A 17,245-nucleotide genomic window follows, 5' to 3' on the forward strand; every position below is an offset into this window, starting at 1 on the left:
AGATTGTCAAGCTTTTTAAGAGAGGAAAAATTCCCAGGAATTTTTGCTTGTTTTGTAAAAGGTGGCATTTTAAATACAAAAAATCATTTTAAGCTTTAGTTATTTGGATAATAAAGCTTTCCAGTGTAAAAATTCATACAGAAGGTTTTTAAATGTGTAGTATTAAAAAGTAAGCAGGAATTTGCCTTCTGTTTTGCCTATCCTCCAGATCAAAAAAAACCCAAACAACAATAAAAACCCCCACCACAAATAAAAAACTCCAAAACCAAACCAAACTAAACCAAATCAAATTGACCAACAAACAATCAATCAAAACTAAAACCAAAATTAAAAAACCCAAACCAAAGAACTGACTAGAATATCCTTGCCTTCACATTGTCTTAGCTAACCCATCTAGACAGATGTATGATGATCTTTAATTTTTTTAATCTGCTTTCAGATGGAGGAGAATATCAATTTCCTTGCACAATCCTTGAAGTGTTTAATATCTTAGCGATACACCCACTTCAAGCAGTTTGACAGGAGGGAGTTAACGGGAGTGGGATCTATGCAGGGGAAACAGTGTTGCAAAAAAAGGGCAATTAAAATTGAATCAGTTTGAGTTCTGAAAGGGTTAGAAACAAAGGGAATTTCACCTCTTCTATCACAAGCTTTTGTTTGTCAGAAACATTTTGTAAGCATATAGTCTAACTTCTCTTCAGCCTTGGTGAACCACAAGCATCTCATGCTCCCCACTGCCATGCTAAGAGTAGAAATGTACAGAAACACCTCACTTCTCAGTCCTCTCAGTTCTGTTTTGCTGGGAAGAGAGCCTTTGTGAAAGAAACAATATGTAGACTGAACCATTTCTTTCCTCCCAAAAACCGTTTCACTAATTTTGTCTCAATACAAGCACTGGAAAAGTTTTCTGTATCTTTAGGAGGGGCCACTAGAAAAGTTCTGAAATGAGCCATTGTTTCTGGTTACTCTGCTCTCCTGTCAAAGTGATTGGCAATATTTGACCTGATGCTGCATGCAGGAGCAGATCTGTGTTATCCTGGTGTATGGGAAAAACCCAGTTTTCAGTGTGATCATTGAACAGGACTCACCTGAGCACCTCTGCAAAGCCAGTCCAGCGTCTTGAACACCAGGATTCAGGAGGAGAGAGAAGCCAGCCAAGTTTAGTGACATCCCTGAGAATTGTGTACCTAGAAAATGTCATCAGCCTGAGTGCATGTCTATCTCTGTAACTCAGCAAAGTCCTAGGCAGGTGGGCCAAAGGATGGGAATGGCTGGCTTAGAATAGCTCAATTGTCCTGGTGATTGTGAAACAGCTTCACTTTAAGTATTCTTAGATGTCTGACTGAGGATCACAGGCTAAGTGAATCCTCAGCAGTTTTCAGGTGAAACAAAATCTGGGAGAAGTGATTAAACAGCAAGTGGTTGTGTGGCCATTCAGAGGGACCTTGACTTCCATAGCTACTGTCACAAGTGTGGCTTTTGCAGGCCCTGTGTGATCAACACCAACACATCTAAGTAGCAAACTGGCAGTTTTTGTATCAAGGCAGAGGAGCAAACCTTGTACTGCCATTGCTTATTCTCACCAGCACTGAAAAACTCAGAAGTGAATGGAGCCCAACTCAGAAAGAGTGCTAGGATGGGATTCTTCTCTTGTGACTGCAGCTCTTAGTTCAGGGCAGAAGATTTCAAGCTTCTCTTCATTAACTCTGTCAGGAGATGTGTGACCTTGGGTCATGCAGCACATAAGAGCTTTCCTTTGGCTACACAAAAGAGTTTTCTGAAAAAAACAGAGAACGTGGACCAGAGGGATGCGCACAACAGCACATTATTTTGCAGCTGTGGAGAGGCACTGGCCCTGAAACTGCAGTGAACTTCCATCACAAGGCCACCTTCATGCAGATAGGTGACACATAGCCCATACAAATGGCACTGTGCATGGTAAAAGCAGAGAGTTGATCACAGACCTCACAACGCCAGGGTTGGAGGATTTATCCACATTTGCATGACCAGCTGTAGTGGGTTAGCCCCAGGCCAACACAGCCACTCACTCATTCACTAAATGGAATGTGAAAGGGTGTCAAAAGGGTAAACATGTGAAAACTTGGGGGTTGAGATAAAGACACTGTAATAGATAAAACAAAAGCTGTGCTACCAAGTAAAGAAAAACAAGGAATTATTTCGCTGTCTTTCAAAGGCCAGCAGGTGTTCAGCCTTCCCCAGAAGACCAGGGATGTTCTCTGTCCATTACATGTAACAGTTGTTCAAAATGCCAACACTACAACCCTGGACATCCCCACCTTCCTCCTTCTTTCCCATAGTTTTTATTGCTCAGCATGATTTATGGAATATTTCTTTGGTCATCTGGGGTCCACTGTTCTGCCTGTGTCACCTCAACTTCTTGTGCACTCCCACCTTGCTTGCTGTGGTGTAGTATGACAGAGAAGTTCTGACGCTGTGCAAACATTGCTCAGAAATAACTAAAGCACCACTATGTTACCAACAATTTTTTGGTCACAAAACAAAAATGTTGCACCATACTAACTGCTACAGGAAAAATTAACTTCATCCCACCCAAAACCAGTGCAGTAGTGGTAGCCTGGAATTTGGCCTAGTTACCCAAAATCCAAGAACAGAGATTTCTTAAAGTAGGAACAGACCTCCTTCCCTTTGACATCACACTCAACACATGTTCCTTTATTTACTGTAACTGAAAATTTCAGCAGGTTTCTGCATAAGCTTTAATTTGTGCCTTGCAGCAAGGTCTACCTAGTTCAACAGGGACAGTTTTCCCTGGGACACATAACTGCACTGCTGTTTCTTCCCTATGGATGTTTAGTGTGCTCTCACCCTGGAGTAAGGATTAAGAGTCAACTTACTAGTAGATAGCTTTATCTGACAAACATTCAGAGCTGTGCCTCTGTCAGAAATAATTCACCCTGGCAAAATGCCACCTGCCACTTTTTGGATGGATGGCAGATCTAAAGGAGGTTTCATTAAACAAGGCTCTGCTCATAATACGTATTCTTTGATTTTCAATTTCCTTCACTGTTGAAATTATTTTTTGTTTTGAGAAATAGAATCTACAGACAGATGGAGTCCGTCTGTCTGAGCAGGGGAAGAGAACCTTTAGCCATAGGCTTTCCAGGTGGGTGAGGAGGGCTTTAAACTCCAGGTGTCAGGAGATGGGACCTTCTGCCCATTCCACTCCAACTAGTTTGATGTCAGTGTCAGCAGGAGATCCCACTCCCAGAGCTTGGTGTGGGATCACAGGTCAGAAGGAGAACCTGAAAATCCACAGAGGAATTCTTGACACTCCAGGCAGTAAGCTGGCTTCGCTGAGGACCAAATTTAAATGCCTTTGTGCAAAGAAACAGAACATGAGGGATGAACAAGAGGAGTTAGGGATGTGTACCTGCTTGCAAGGCCATAATCTTATTGGCATCACTGAGATGGGAAAGGGATACCCCCATGAATGGAGAGATGGAATACAGTTTCTTCAGGGAGGACTGGGACACAAGGGCATTAAGTGACTGGACTAGATGTAACAGCTTCAAGCTAAAGCAGAGTAGTTTTAGATTAGGGGTTAGGAAGAAATTCTTTACTGTGAGGGTGGTGAGGCACTAAACAGGTTGCCCAGAGAAGCTGTGGACAATGCCCAATCCCTGGCCAGGCTCAGGGCCAGGTTAGGTGTGTCTCTGAGCAGCCTGGCCCAGTACAAGTTGTCCCTGCCCATGGCAGAATGGTTGAAACTAGATGATTTTTAAGGTCCCCAGAAACAAAACCATTGCATAGTTCTGTGATGAACATATAATAAATTTTTTTTTGTGTTGTTTTTCCCAGCCTGCTGCAGTTTTGAACCGGATTAAAATGCTACTGGCAAGTCAGATGAAGCAGACCTGGATGTGGGAGACTGGAAGTTTCCTGAGAATTACTACAACAGGTAATGTATTTCCATTTTTGCGATATCAAAGAATTCAGAAATTCTTTTCCTACTTCCCTGCTGCTACTTCCTTCCCCAAAAAGGGTCAGGATCTGATCCTAAGATTGGATTTAACCTTGGGTGTAACAATACAGAAGCCTTTCCATCACAGCCCAAGTGTGCTACATTACATATAGCCTTAGTTGTAACTTCATCTTCAAAATTCTTGGGCCACATTCTCTCCAAACTATGCCCCAGCCTCCCTTTAAAGTCCCCAAAAGGGGACAAGAGAACCCTCTGTTTGGAATTTTTATGGTCATTACTCTTTTATACATTATCTCCTATATGTAGGAATATACAGGTGAAAATATCACTTTAAATTCCTTTGAGGAGGGCTGGTAGCACAATCATCTGGGTGTGCTGCCATCCTCCACCCATTTCTGACACACTGACAGCAATCTCAGGCCTGTTTGATTTCAGCTGACAGCTGAGGGATGCTATTCACCTACGTTGCTTCATGCACCATAAAAACTGAGCTCACACAATCCATTCAGAGCAAATAATCAATGTGCTATTTTATACTCACAAAGAAGAACAAGGCTTAAAAATTAAAAGGGTAAAGTAAAAAATTCACAATCATGAAAACGCACAAGGGAAGACACAGTCTGCTCGCTGCAGGAGTTCAATTCTCCAGGCTTCTGGGAGTGATTTTGTTTGAGCATAATTGTCTTTGTGAATCAGGCAATCACATGATGCAATAAGCAAAACAGTAAATCAGTTCAAGCAGTGATGTACCTTATAATTAAGCAATGCAAGTAATCAACCTAAAATAGGACCCATATGAAATTGTAGTGTCATCAAGCAATAACTCAATCACAGCTCTGTATCCAATGTGGTAATCATGTGGAAAAGGTTGTTTAATTATTAAGCCCCTCAATTTTGAATTTCCTAGTATGACCCGGGCAATGTTTAAACGCCCTGTCAGAAAACAGAGCTCCTTTCCAGTTAGTATTTTCCCTTACTGTTGAGCCTGTAGAAGACAGTTTTATCTTTCCTGAAGCCCCAGGAGAATTGGCTTTCTAAGAGCGGCTGTGTCTTTGCTCTGATAGCCTTTATTTTAAAAGGAGGAACACTGTGTTCCTATCCTTTTTATTCCTCTCCAAAAGCTCATCTAGTCTCAGAAGCTGACAAAGGGATTCTACCATGGTATTTCGCAATCTTTCCTAGGGGAAAAAATACCAAACCCTTATCTTTTGCTCTGTGGAATCCCTTTCCACAAATAGAGCTGTTTTAGACTTCTTTGTGATCAAAGCAACACCTTGTAAAATTAAAAGGACAGCTTTTGTGAAGCATAATTTCTTTTGTGATTGAAAACATTTTTCTTCTAGCAAATGGAAGCAGAAATGAGCAATAACTTTTGAAGTCATTAGGTTTTATCTGTAGCATTTTCTGCTGAAGATTTTGATTATCAGGTGGTTTTGACAGAAATGTGTGAGGTTTAATTTTTTTAGTTTAACCTTTCTTGAACTCTGTGAAAACTGAATCAAAAATAATTTGAAGAAAAAAAGGAAAAAGTACAACCAAACTAAAGTCAGGAGTCCTCTTATAGAAACTGTCATGAAAGATATCATCATCATGTGGGTTTTTTTTCAATTCCCTTTTCTAGGGCTGAGGTTTAACGCCATTCTCACAAGCTGCATTTATTTCCTTGGGAGTTAAGTCCTCATTAGTGTTTGCTTGGTGGATGCTGCTTCATTTATTTCAGTTTCTGCCTTCTGTGATACTTTGAGCTGCAGCCTCCACGAAGTCAGAAGATCTCTAGTCTCAGCTGCATCACAGGGACTGTCCTTTTTAGACAGCTAAATATATCACCATGACTTGAATTTTCTTCTGGGATTTGTGAATTGAATAGATGGGGCTCTCCATTCCCTCTGCACTGACATACAATTCAGAAAGCTTGACCTTTACCTGCTGAATACCCATTTCATTCTAGCCTGACAATAATTCAGTTCCAGAACCTTAACGAGATTTTCCAAACTTGTTTGTCTGCTAATTACATAGTTTTATCCTATGCTGGGAGCCAAAAAGGGAACTGGTCACCAATTACCCATGACATTTCTGCTGTTTTTCTGTCCCAAAGTGACCTGACATGTCCCACTAATCTTCTCCTTGGGTCTTCAGGAAGCCTACACCATATTATTCTGTACTTTTCCACTAATATATGCTGTAGGAGACAAATGTAATGAAACTCAGTGCAAGACCTTATGGGAGGGTGAGGTACTATTTTTAAACTGTCTCTAAGTAGGTTAAAGCTTGGCACTTACACGTTCACATCAAGTCACCAGCACAGAGAGGAGTGTGCCCAGCTGCTCTGACTAGGATCAGTGATGTACGACACAGAGGACAATGGATGCTTACCTCTGAGTCTCCGCTGTGTCTCTTGGGTTTGCCATGGTAGGTTCTTGGAGTAACTGGTTTTCATACACTTCAGGAAGCCTCAGCTATTTTACATTGACGCTTACTCGAACCTTCATGAGCAAGATAAGCCCATTGTCCTAGTTTCCTGATTTTTAGACCATTTTAAGAGTGCAGTGTGTTTTCTTGTGGAGGTAGGAGGAGAAGAATCAGCATAGGATATGCTATCACTGTGTTGCCATCTTTTCTTACGAAAGGCGTCAGTGACAGGTCACGCATGGGCTGTGACCTTATGAGAGCAGTAATTTTCTGGGGTCAATTAAAAAATACCTGTTCTCCAGTGTTTAGCAGTTTGATTGTTTTTTCCTATGTCCTTGGTTACCAATACAGTCTGTTCAGGCAAAAACTCCCCTGCTGTTTCATTGGTGCATGTAGACATACACAAGGGTACACTTTTTAAATAGTTCATCTTTCAAACCAATTCTTCTCTGTCTATTAAAGATGTTTTTAGAACTACCTCAAAACCAGTGCTTCACTGTTGAAGCCAGTAATTTTTTCAGACCTTCAGCCTCATTCACCTCCAAAAACACAGGACACTGCCAGGATCTGAGAGTCAAAGGACTCCCTTTATAAGACACTGGTAGCACAGAAAATAATTATTTTTATTCTTTTGACTAGGAAAATCTAAGCTTTTGTAAGGATGAAGCTATCTGAGAAGGAACTAGTTCTGATCTGCAAATCATTTGCACTACATGTCACCACTCTTCACCTTAACAAATACTGACCCTATCAGCATCCTTTTCTGTAGTCCCTGGGAAGTGAGATCAGCTCTTTAGGGACAAGTGCTCATCCCTGGCCATCCAAACACTTCTGACTGACAGGAGAGATATCTAGCCATATCAGTTGTACTAGCCAATGGATGAACATGGCTAGTACATGATGAAAATGTCTAGGTAACATTTCCCTTGGGTTGCAAGACAAAATCCAATGTCTGGCTCTGACCTGGCCTTACATGGCCAGTGGAATCCCACTTGCTCCTTGAAGTATCTGTTCAGGAAAATATTCCATCCAGGCATGATCAGTATTTTGGCGTCACCTGCATAAACAAACTCCTAAGAGGATCATACAGGACTGACATCTCATCTGGTGCTAGGACATTAAAAATCACATTTGTCATTTGAGAGCAAAAGGAAGAAAGCAGTCCAGAGAAACCTAGTTGTGTGCTTGGAAACCTAGCTTTAATTGTTCCTGCTCCCATCCTCACTTAGAGAGCTGGGATAGATCTTCCTCTGGATACTCTACTGCTCTTCTCATGACTCAAACTTATTTCATGCCCTCCTTTAGTAATGATCTCAACAGATCTACTTGACCTTGCTGATGAACTTCAGGTACCTGTATTTGTGGTATGATGCCGTATTGCTAATATTGGACCTGCTGGTTTGTATTTGGAGCAAGAGTTCACTGTACACTCATTTCCAGACACTTGTGTTCAAATTCTGCTCCTGCAGAAAGGTGATGACTTTCTTGTTTTGCTTACCTTTTCTCTTCATGGCATAGGACTGTCTTCATGGATATATCTTTATAAGGTGTGAAAGAAATACATGTCCAATAAATTTTCAATAAATGAACAGGGCACTTTGAAATTCATGCACATAACAGGCAGCAGATTTTAAGTGCCTCCCAGAGTTCAATTTCTAGTTTTTATTTAATTTTCTAGCAATAGTGAAGTCTCATATGACATGGAGCAAAAGGCAAATCTCATATCCACAAGTGTATACTCATTTAAAGTTAGTTTATGAAGTAATTTTATAACAGAGGTAGCTCCAAGTGGAAAAGAAAAATATGGAGAAGATTAATTCAGTTGAGTCTCTCACCATCTCAAATTGAAGGGGAAAGAAACCCAAACATGCACCAATTTAATCTAATGTCAATTCCTTGAAAACTCTCCTGAGTAGATTCTTTATTTCCTAGTAGAGATTCTTACTACAATTAGTCTCTCTTGAAGACTTAATAAAATTTAATTCTCCTCTAAGAAGCCAACAATTTCCATGAAATTAATCAAAACTAACAATAGGAGACTTTTACTCCCATGTTACTTGAGGTTGAAACTTGCTGATGGATTAGAAAGTCATGGAATGGATAGACAGTACCAAATGAATGTGCAGGTGGGTTATTTATGCCCTATTTCTGCATTAATTAGCTTTGATTCTCTCATATACCTTTGGGGTCTATATCTGTTTTTCAGGCGGGTTGCTTAAATATGTGCTTAACCACAGAGCCCTAACCCATTTTTTGAGTGTTTTTCACTATTCTGCTGTGATATCTGAGCAGGGAACTCTCTGAAGTGAAAGGTTTAGTCCAAAGTATAATTGTGACAGAGATGGAGTGGGAGCAAAAGAAATGATGATTTGTAGAGGAAAGCCCTGCAGGGAATTTGCCACCATTCCCAGGCAGCTTGGAAACCTGAGAAACAACACAAATGGAATAGAAAAACAAAGTTTCTGTGTGGTTGCTTAAGCTGACATGGAACACACAAATGGCCAAACCTGAAGCAACATCTACCAGACCTCCCCAGCTCAGCTCACCCAAACATGGCCCCCCATGCCAAAGAGTCTCAAAGTGGGCAAATGATTTCATTCTTACTCACTGTTACTGGCACATCAAGAGGGAGCTGGGACAGAGGCATTCGTGTTTATGTGCAAGAATAGAGATCTGCTCTGTTTGTGTGCCTCAACAGGCTGATAAATGCTGTCATTTCAAGACTAAATATTACAAAAGGAGAAAGGTGAGAAATGGCAAGTAGCTAATTAGTGAAAAGCAATGCAAAATTAAAAGGCATATGAGGACGTATGGAACATTGTTTGTGTTTCACAGAGATTCACATATGTTACTGATTAAACATCAAGTTATTGAATCCTGAAATGCTTTGACTGTCAACACAGACCATTTTCCTCTCTAGATTTGCATTTCCCAAAGATTCTCTAAACACAGTGAATTTTCTCATTTACTTTGTCACTAATTTTAGCAAAGACTGATTATACAGGAAGGCCCTGAGTAAGAGTTAAATTGACAGATCATCTTTACAATCACATAATTTCTATTCAGGTGAACTCATCATATGAGATGTTCAGGCTTAGAAGAACTAATTTGGATTCAGCACACATTCACTAATGGAAGTGTCAAAGTCCAGTTATTTCAGTCTATTAAGCTTAACTCTCCAGTGCTTTAGCTTAAATCAAAACCTTTGTTTTGGCCACACTTGTCTAATACTCATCATATTCAGTTGTAAGAACTTTATTAAGGTTACTATTAAGGCTACTTATTTCTACTGGCCAGTAGTCAGTCACCCATTTTGTGACTGTTTAATATGGTCACAGCTGATGTGTTCCACTGACATTTTACAGCTTAGTTAACTCTTCTGCTTTTTGTTAAGGGTTTCAATTGCATGAACTGTACATGGGGAGGATATGAAAATCAAAAGAAGAAAATAATAAACTATTTTTTTAATCAGTTCTAGCTATAAGAAGTATTAGAGGGTTAGACTAAGTCCTTGGGGTCTGACTAGTTGCCATAGACCCTGAAGACAGTGGGATAATAATGCAGGTCTAATAGATGAGGTATAAAAAAAATGCCAGTGCGAGAAAAATCAATAGAAGATGCAACATTTTTTCTCCATTGTATTGATTTACACACAAAAGAAGAGTACTTGCAGTCAGAGAGAGGCAAGAAATGCAAAGCTACAGTAATGTCAGAAAGCTGTGGCAGTTGCTGAAGAGAGGAAGTCTTAAAAATACCAGAAGAAAAAAGATTATGGGAACCATGACACATATGATCAACTGGCAATACAAGGATGAAGCAGAAAAATGTATGGTATTGTATGTCTGAGGAGCCCCATGGAGAGAAGCTGATGAAAGAACAATGTGATGGATTAGGCTGTGGATGCCCTGAAAGATGTGTTTCCTCACTGCATTGTATTCCTTGTGATTGCTTGTGCAACGCAAGGGGATTGAATCTCCAGCACTGCTACCTGCATGCAACCTTGTTCCCACAACACTGTGGCGCTGTTGATTCACTGACACTGAATGGATCAATAGAAGAAATGTCATGCCAGTAAAGACAGGGAACAAACTGGCTGGATCCTTTAATCTATGTGACATTACAAGTTACTTTTTACAGTTCCACTGAGGTAAAAAAAAAAACCCAACAAACACATTCTAAGGTGATATATGTCTATTTTTTTGTGGATTACATAGATTTATTTTCAGGTACTGGTATTCTGCTAATCTCATTCAGCAAATACACCTACCTAGAAAATGACTTCATCACATGTTTAGGTTTCTTATCAAAGTGAGGCAGTGGAGATCAAGTTCAAAACTGAAATAGGAAGTTATGAGGGTTCCTAAGCTTTCTGATTTTATCTAACTACCGTGGTCTTTTCAGAAACATCTGTGTGTAAAGAGCATAATACCGTAACAGCCTAATTTGACACTGGCCAAAGCCAGGCACTCAAGAAAAAAACCTATTTACTCATTCTCCTCTGCTGTAGTTGAGTAGAGGAGAATGAGTAAATAGTTGTTTTTTTTTTTTTTGGTGGGTGCCTGGCTTTGACCAATGTTAAAACACGACAATTTTGGTGGAGAATGCAGGCATTTGGTTCCAGGTATAGTGCACTCCCCTCCAGGTGAAAGCAAACTGAGGCCTGCATTCTGCTGCCAGAGGAATGGAGAAAAATGCATTGGCAATGTCAATAGCGGCGTACCACTTTGCTGCCTTGGACTCTAGCTCGTACTGGAGCTCTAACATGTCTGGCACGGCAGTGCTCAGTGGTAGAGTCACTTCATTCAGTGCACGGTAGTCCACAGTCAATCTCCATTCTTTGTCAGACTTGCGCACAGGCCAGATGGGAATGTTAAAGGGTGAGTGGGTCTTGCTGACCACCCCTTGGCTCTCCAGCTCACGGATCATTTTGTGGATGGGGATCACGGATCTTGATTTGTCTGATACTGCCAGCGGTGCACTGTCAAGGTGGCAATCTGCACTCGTTGCTCTTCCACCTTCAGAAGTCCTGCTGCAGAAGGATACTCGGACAGCCCAGGGAAGGCGTTCAATTGCCTAATGGCTTGCTGCATCCCTCCATGCACTTACTGAATTACAGGAAAACAGTTTGTTGTATTATAGTCCTCAGCACAGCTTGCAAAACAATCTCAGCTCTGAGGTTTGGAGCACCTCCTCCTCCCCCCTCCTTCATTTCCACTGACCTTAGTGTCGCTCTGTTGCTCTCCTCATGCGTTTTCACCTTTCCCTTTTCTCCTTCTCGGGAGAGAACTGGTGTTCGTAGGTTTGTTTTTTCTCAAGTTCTATCAATTGAAAAGTTCTTACAGGGTTTCACAGGGCCGAAAACTTGATCCCATCTGGGCTCCGCACTGGAGAATTGCTCATTATGCCCCTTGCTGTCTGGCCACATGGGCCCCCATCGGCTGCCTCCCCACCCTGGCAAGAAAGAGGAGCAGAGCGTGGAGGTGGCTTTTTCCTACTTAAATATGTTGCCACAGAGGCACTACCAACTTCTTTAATTGTAAAGAACAGCTAGCAACATGTCCATTTTCAGAGCCTTCAGGGACTGGCTCTGCTAGATATAGTAGAAGCTTCGAGCAGTTGTTTATTGTTTTGGATTTTTTTTCTCAAAAGTTGCCTCCGTGGCTTCCCCCACCCCCCACTAAATATCAGGCTGTGTTAAACTAACACAAGCACACATTCACTTCATGCTTAATGAAAAGTTTAAAATGTAAAAAAATTACATTTGTTGTCATGGCTCAGAGGAAACGGCCTCCCTTCCAAGACGAGGTCAGAACTTGAGACTACTCTTTTAACACAGGAAAAAAACTACAGGCCATAGCAACTGACACCAAGCTATCATTTCAGCCAAGTATGCTGCTTCCCTCTGATCATTTTCTTTTCCAAGACATAGAGTAATAAAAGAAGGCAAGGCACAGAATTACCTGAGAAAATAGAAATTCTGTTGTACAGTGTGTTTGACATTGTGAATCTTTCTTGCACTTTAAATTGCAACAAAGAGGGAAAGTGTGACCTCTTTTTCCCTCTCCATGACAAAAGAATTCTGAAAAAAACCCAATTTACTCTGCTATGATTTTGTTTATTTTTCAGACACGCATGTATTGCTTGAAGCAAAAAGTCAAGGCAAAGTGATTTGGTCATGGAAAACGTGCAGCGCTTTGATACCTTAAAGCAGAATTTTTCCACAGCATCAAATATAGAACAGTAATTTTTTTTATTTACCTCTTTACTTCTAAACCCCTGTATAAGCTGACACATCACAGAATGCTCTGGTTTGGATGACTTGTTCACCGGTGGAAAAATTCCTGCCAAAGTACTTGAAATAATAATCTCATGACAAAAACTTGATATGCTTTGGATAGAAGCAACTTTATTTAATCACTGCAGTGATAAAGACGGATTCTTGGCTTTATGGACAACTTCCTTCTGCCAAGGAAGCCTTGTAATGTAGAGCTGTAAATCCTGGAGATAAGAGCTGCAGGATATTTACATGATCATGCCTATCCACAGGAATCAGAGTCCTGATGAGAAGGGACTCTCAATCAGTCTGGTCAGGCAAGAACTTGTCCAGAGAACAGGAAACAAAGAAAGGAATGGAGATACAGCAACTAGGGGAGTAGAAATGGTAGACAACAAACAAGAAGTTGTCAGCTTTGGAACAAGAGGCTGTAAATGGCAGCCTACCAAGTGGCTTATTCATAATAGACTGGGGCATCTCACAGGCTGTTCATCAAAATAAAAAAATAAAAAAAAAAGAAAAAATATATAGTTTGCATTCTTGTGTTCAAATGTCATTAAGACAGAACAATCAATACATGTTTGTTTCAGTTTTTCTGAGGGTGGGCAGCTAAAATTTGGTCTTTTGATAGCTGAAGCAAATGCTCAACTAGAAAGTTCATCTTCAAGAAATCTCAAGGGACCAGAGCTTCAAAGCAATCAGGAATGGTTGAAAAACCCTTTTATAGTTTTGGCTTAAGGGAAACACACACTTAAAAAGAATATTATGTTGGGGTTTTATTTTGGTTGGAAAATAAAGACCTTACTTAAAGCCTCCTGTAAGTTGAATGGAACAACAAGAAACAAAGCAATACTTCTGAAAAGGCAAAAAATGCTTGAATTCTGAAATGTTTTGACAGTCAGAATTGACAGTTGAAGAGAAAATGAAACATATAGTAGATTTGTGTTCAGTGAACTAAACCAGTGAAGGATTTGCAGCTGATGTATACAAACTACCATTAGAAAGTACCTGACTCCTCTGTCTCAGTAGCTGTGTTGATAAAAAGCTAATAATGGTGATAAAAAGCTAAAAAAGCTAACCTGCTCCTCTGCAGGTCTTGCCAGCAGTCTACTGAACAGTGCAGCAGTTCCAATAGTGAGAGCTCATGAAAGAAAAGGGGAGGGGGAAAAAGAAAAAGAAACAAAGTATGATCATTTTGGGCAGCTGTTTAAGTATTTTCTATAACCTTTACACTTTGTTTTGAGCTTTCTTATTAGTATCATTTTCACATGGCATTGGTTTCGGTTTAGTAGTCAAACACCATATGGAAATGCATAATCAAACATTGCATTTTAAGATGTTGAAATGAAACATCCTGACTAATTTATTTTTTTCTTCTGAAAACAGACCTTTCCGTCTTTTTGGAGATCCAAATATACATTTTTCTATAGAAAATGTCACTAAACCAAATTATTGGCTTATTCCACTTCTCACACAGATTCCCTGCTGGTGGCCAAGGAAGGAATCTGAGTTCCATGTACAAAACTCCAAGGAGGAGATCTTTGCTCAGTTTTCTGTACTCTTCATCTGCACCAAGCAAGGTCATAATGTGGATTCCTACTGTTCTGGTTCTGCAAGGAAGAACAAGCCTATTCCCACAATCAGGAGCAGGCATACGTCAACTGCAAACCAGACCACGAACTGGCTTTGGTATTTGGGGAAATTTTGGAGATGTCAGGGCACGTTTGGCTGTTCTCCTCTGTCCATGGTGCTGTGATAGATCCCATTCACAGATACCAGTCTCTATCTTTCACTCTATTGAGAAAACACTACTGTTTCTGAGATTTGTTACTGTCCAGTAAATGTTATAAAATTGCATTACTGCTAGATTCATACTCATAAATTTTTATGAAGCTAGGATATTGTTGTATGCCATCAGAAAGAAAATGCATGTGGCATTGCTCATATCATTACCATGGCTGCAGGAGCAGTTATTTCTCTTGTAGCAGACATCATGTATGGCAGGTAAATCACCCAGCAGATCCCCATGAGTCTATCTTTCCAGCTGGGTTTCATGGAAAATTGAGTAAAGGCTCTGCCTCCAAGGTAAAAGCCTTCTCAAGAAGCCTTTCCGAGACCAGGAATAGACACAGATCTATAGACTACATCATCTCTTTTGACTGTGTCCTTTCCTGCCTCTGTGCCTGATCCTCATGTGGTGAGGAGTGTACTGGTGGGAACTTTCCTGACCAAAAAGTCAGGGTATCACCTGGACAGGAGGTACCCAAATCAGGCTCAGAAGTGATTGGATTTTCTTCTGGAAGGTACATCCTGTGGGAGTTACATGGAATCTGCTGCTCTACCTTGTTTGAGGAAGGGTAGAGATGCAAAAGTTAGGATTCAGAGCATCTCAGTGGAGTTTGTGATTTCATGATGATGTGTCTTGGTCTCCTGAAGAGAAGGGAACTGTGAGGTAGTCAGTGTTAAGAGCTATGTTTCACCCTCTCATGTATCATGATTTTCTGTGTCAGCTGTGTAATCTGGAAAAGGTGGGTGCAGTTTGGAAACAGAACCACAGGTACATGACCCTTGGAGAGTCAGCTGGCTCTGGAAACAGAAGAGCAGCTCTAAACAGCGCAACAAGAAGCTCAAGGATCTCTCAGGGACTTCTGGATGTCCCTATTGTTTTGTCTGGCTTCTGAAATCCCTGTGGATGACATCACTCTTCTCTGCACAGAAGGGAGGACATTCGCTATTGCAAAGCTTGTAAGGGACCTATAAACAGGAACAATGACATTTCTCAAAAACCCCCCTTGGCTATGCTGGCCCTCGGCTGCTGCAGGAGTTCCTTGATGTAGCATGGTCTAGGATTCCCAAAATAGGAAGGAGAAAGCTGATTTTAGGCAACTGGGTGTTCTAACTATTAGCTCACACTTTTCTGATCCTTCTGTATCAGAGTATTTGAATTGTTTCTTCCCAGACCCTGGGACACAAGAGCAAGGTATGCGTACAGAGGTTTGGTAGTCTGGGGTGGGGACACTGTCCTTCTCTCTAAGAGCAATCATAGGATGAAAAAGGAATGTGGGGTGTGATATGACAGACCCAGACTATAAACCCTGCTCAAAGTCATATAGACACTTGGGGAGGCACCACAAATCTGGAAACACTGTGCTGATAGCACAGAAACCCAGCACACAGCTCCAGCAGGCTCCCAGGTTCATTTCTTGAGAACAGTAATCTATGCTGACACACTCCTATGTTATGTATGAAAAAGCATAAAAAATACTGCTTTATGCCTTTTGAATGGTTATTTCAGGGGGTGAGTTAAGGTATAAAGCAAGAGGGTTTTCTACCTTGTTTTGGTATTGTTTTTTCCTCTCTGAAATTTGTTAGAAAAAGTGTAGCACAGGCTTACCCAGGTTAGTTCTTAGACTAACATTAGTGTCAGCTGCAAAAGTGGTTTTCTGGGAGGCTACAGAACAGAACCAAACAGTTTAGGGGAAGGGACCTAAAAAGACAATCTAGTCCAATTGTCTGATCACTTCAGGATGATAATAAATTAAAACATGTTATAAAGTGCATTATCCAAATGCCTTTGAAAAACTGACAGGCATGGGGCACTGAGGAAGACCCAGGTGGTAGACACTGCTCTCCGTGTAGAAAGAAACATGCACTCCCGCATCTGCAGCTGGCATCTGAAAGCTTAGCAGATTGCGGAGCCCCGACGATCGGCATCGCTGCCCCGGGCGGGACTGACTCGCCTGTCATGCCTGCTGGATCTGCATGCCTTTCCGCGCGGTGCCAGGTGCAGCCCCGGCGTCCTTCCTGACCTTCAGACGACGTCGCCCAGGGGCCGTGCCAGCGTCTCCCCGGGAGGCGCCGCTGCTCCCCATCCCCGGGCTCCCACTACTGCCGGCAGCATTCCGCTCTAGCCCCCGCCTTCCTTTTAGACCCATATAGGTTACTTTGGGGGTTTCTGTCCCACCTCTCCTGATAGCGACAAAAGGGCGGATCAGGAGCAGAACTCATCTCCTCCCCATCCAGCTCCAAGCCCGCTGTCGGCATCCCTTAAGGTGGGCGCCGGTGCTCTGGGGTGGAGATTGCTCTGCTTTGCCACGTAGCGCTCGCACCGTACCCAGCTCCTTCCTTCTCACCTTCAGATGCCGTCCCGAATCCCAGCTGGACAACGGATCACTGCACTCGCGTCCTTCAGCGGCAATCGCAGCGAGAAGACTTCCCTCTCTTCCCGCATCCCGCCCCCCCCCCCCCCCGGTCCCTGTCCCTCCCCCCCGGCCTCGCCCCCCCCACCTGGATAGCGAGAGCACAGAGACAAGCAGCCGGCGATTCTTCTCCGGCCACAGTTAATCTGAGGCGAAGCAAGAGGGAGGACAAAGTCTGCTCCCTCTCTGTCTTCTTCCTTGCCTCTCCAACTCGTTCCAGGACCTAGGGAATGAGAGGGGATCTCCGGGAAGGACTCAGAACAGAGGATGCAGAACGCTCTCCCACACCCTCCCCCTTTTGCAGGAAGCCGTGGTTGCAGAGATTTCCCCTGGCACACACACTGACTCCCGAGGAGAGGCAAGGAACCAATTGCAAAATGTAACAGCGGGCTGACAGCC

The 17,245-nt window shown here is 42.0% G+C and overlaps 1 protein-coding gene and 1 long non-coding RNA gene across 4 annotated transcripts in view; one reads left to right on the forward strand and one right to left on the reverse strand.

Moving 5' to 3' along the window:
• The window catches only part of CPLX1 (complexin 1), a 247,859-nt gene that overhangs the window by 122,337 nt on the left and 108,277 nt on the right, over nt 1–17,245 (forward strand). For all 3 annotated transcript variants that reach the window (XM_059836792.1, XM_059836794.1, XM_059836791.1), the window contains one exon: nt 3,841–3,940. In XM_059836792.1, the coding sequence (XP_059692775.1) occupies nt 3,868–3,940 (73 nt within the window). In that variant the 5' untranslated portion in view covers nt 3,841–3,867. The remainder of the gene's footprint in view (nt 1–3,840; nt 3,941–17,245) is intronic.
• Nucleotides 8,016–16,861, reverse strand: LOC132322384 (uncharacterized). The gene is made up of 2 exons (XR_009485110.1): nt 11,593–16,861; nt 8,016–11,478 (listed from the first exon to the last, which is right to left on the reverse strand). It is a non-coding gene; the product is annotated as an uncharacterized LOC132322384 (long non-coding RNA).

This window comes from Haemorhous mexicanus, chromosome Z (genome assembly GCF_027477595.1).
Source record: "Haemorhous mexicanus isolate bHaeMex1 chromosome Z, bHaeMex1.pri, whole genome shotgun sequence".
Classification (NCBI taxonomy): Eukaryota; Metazoa; Chordata; class Aves; order Passeriformes; family Fringillidae; genus Haemorhous; species Haemorhous mexicanus.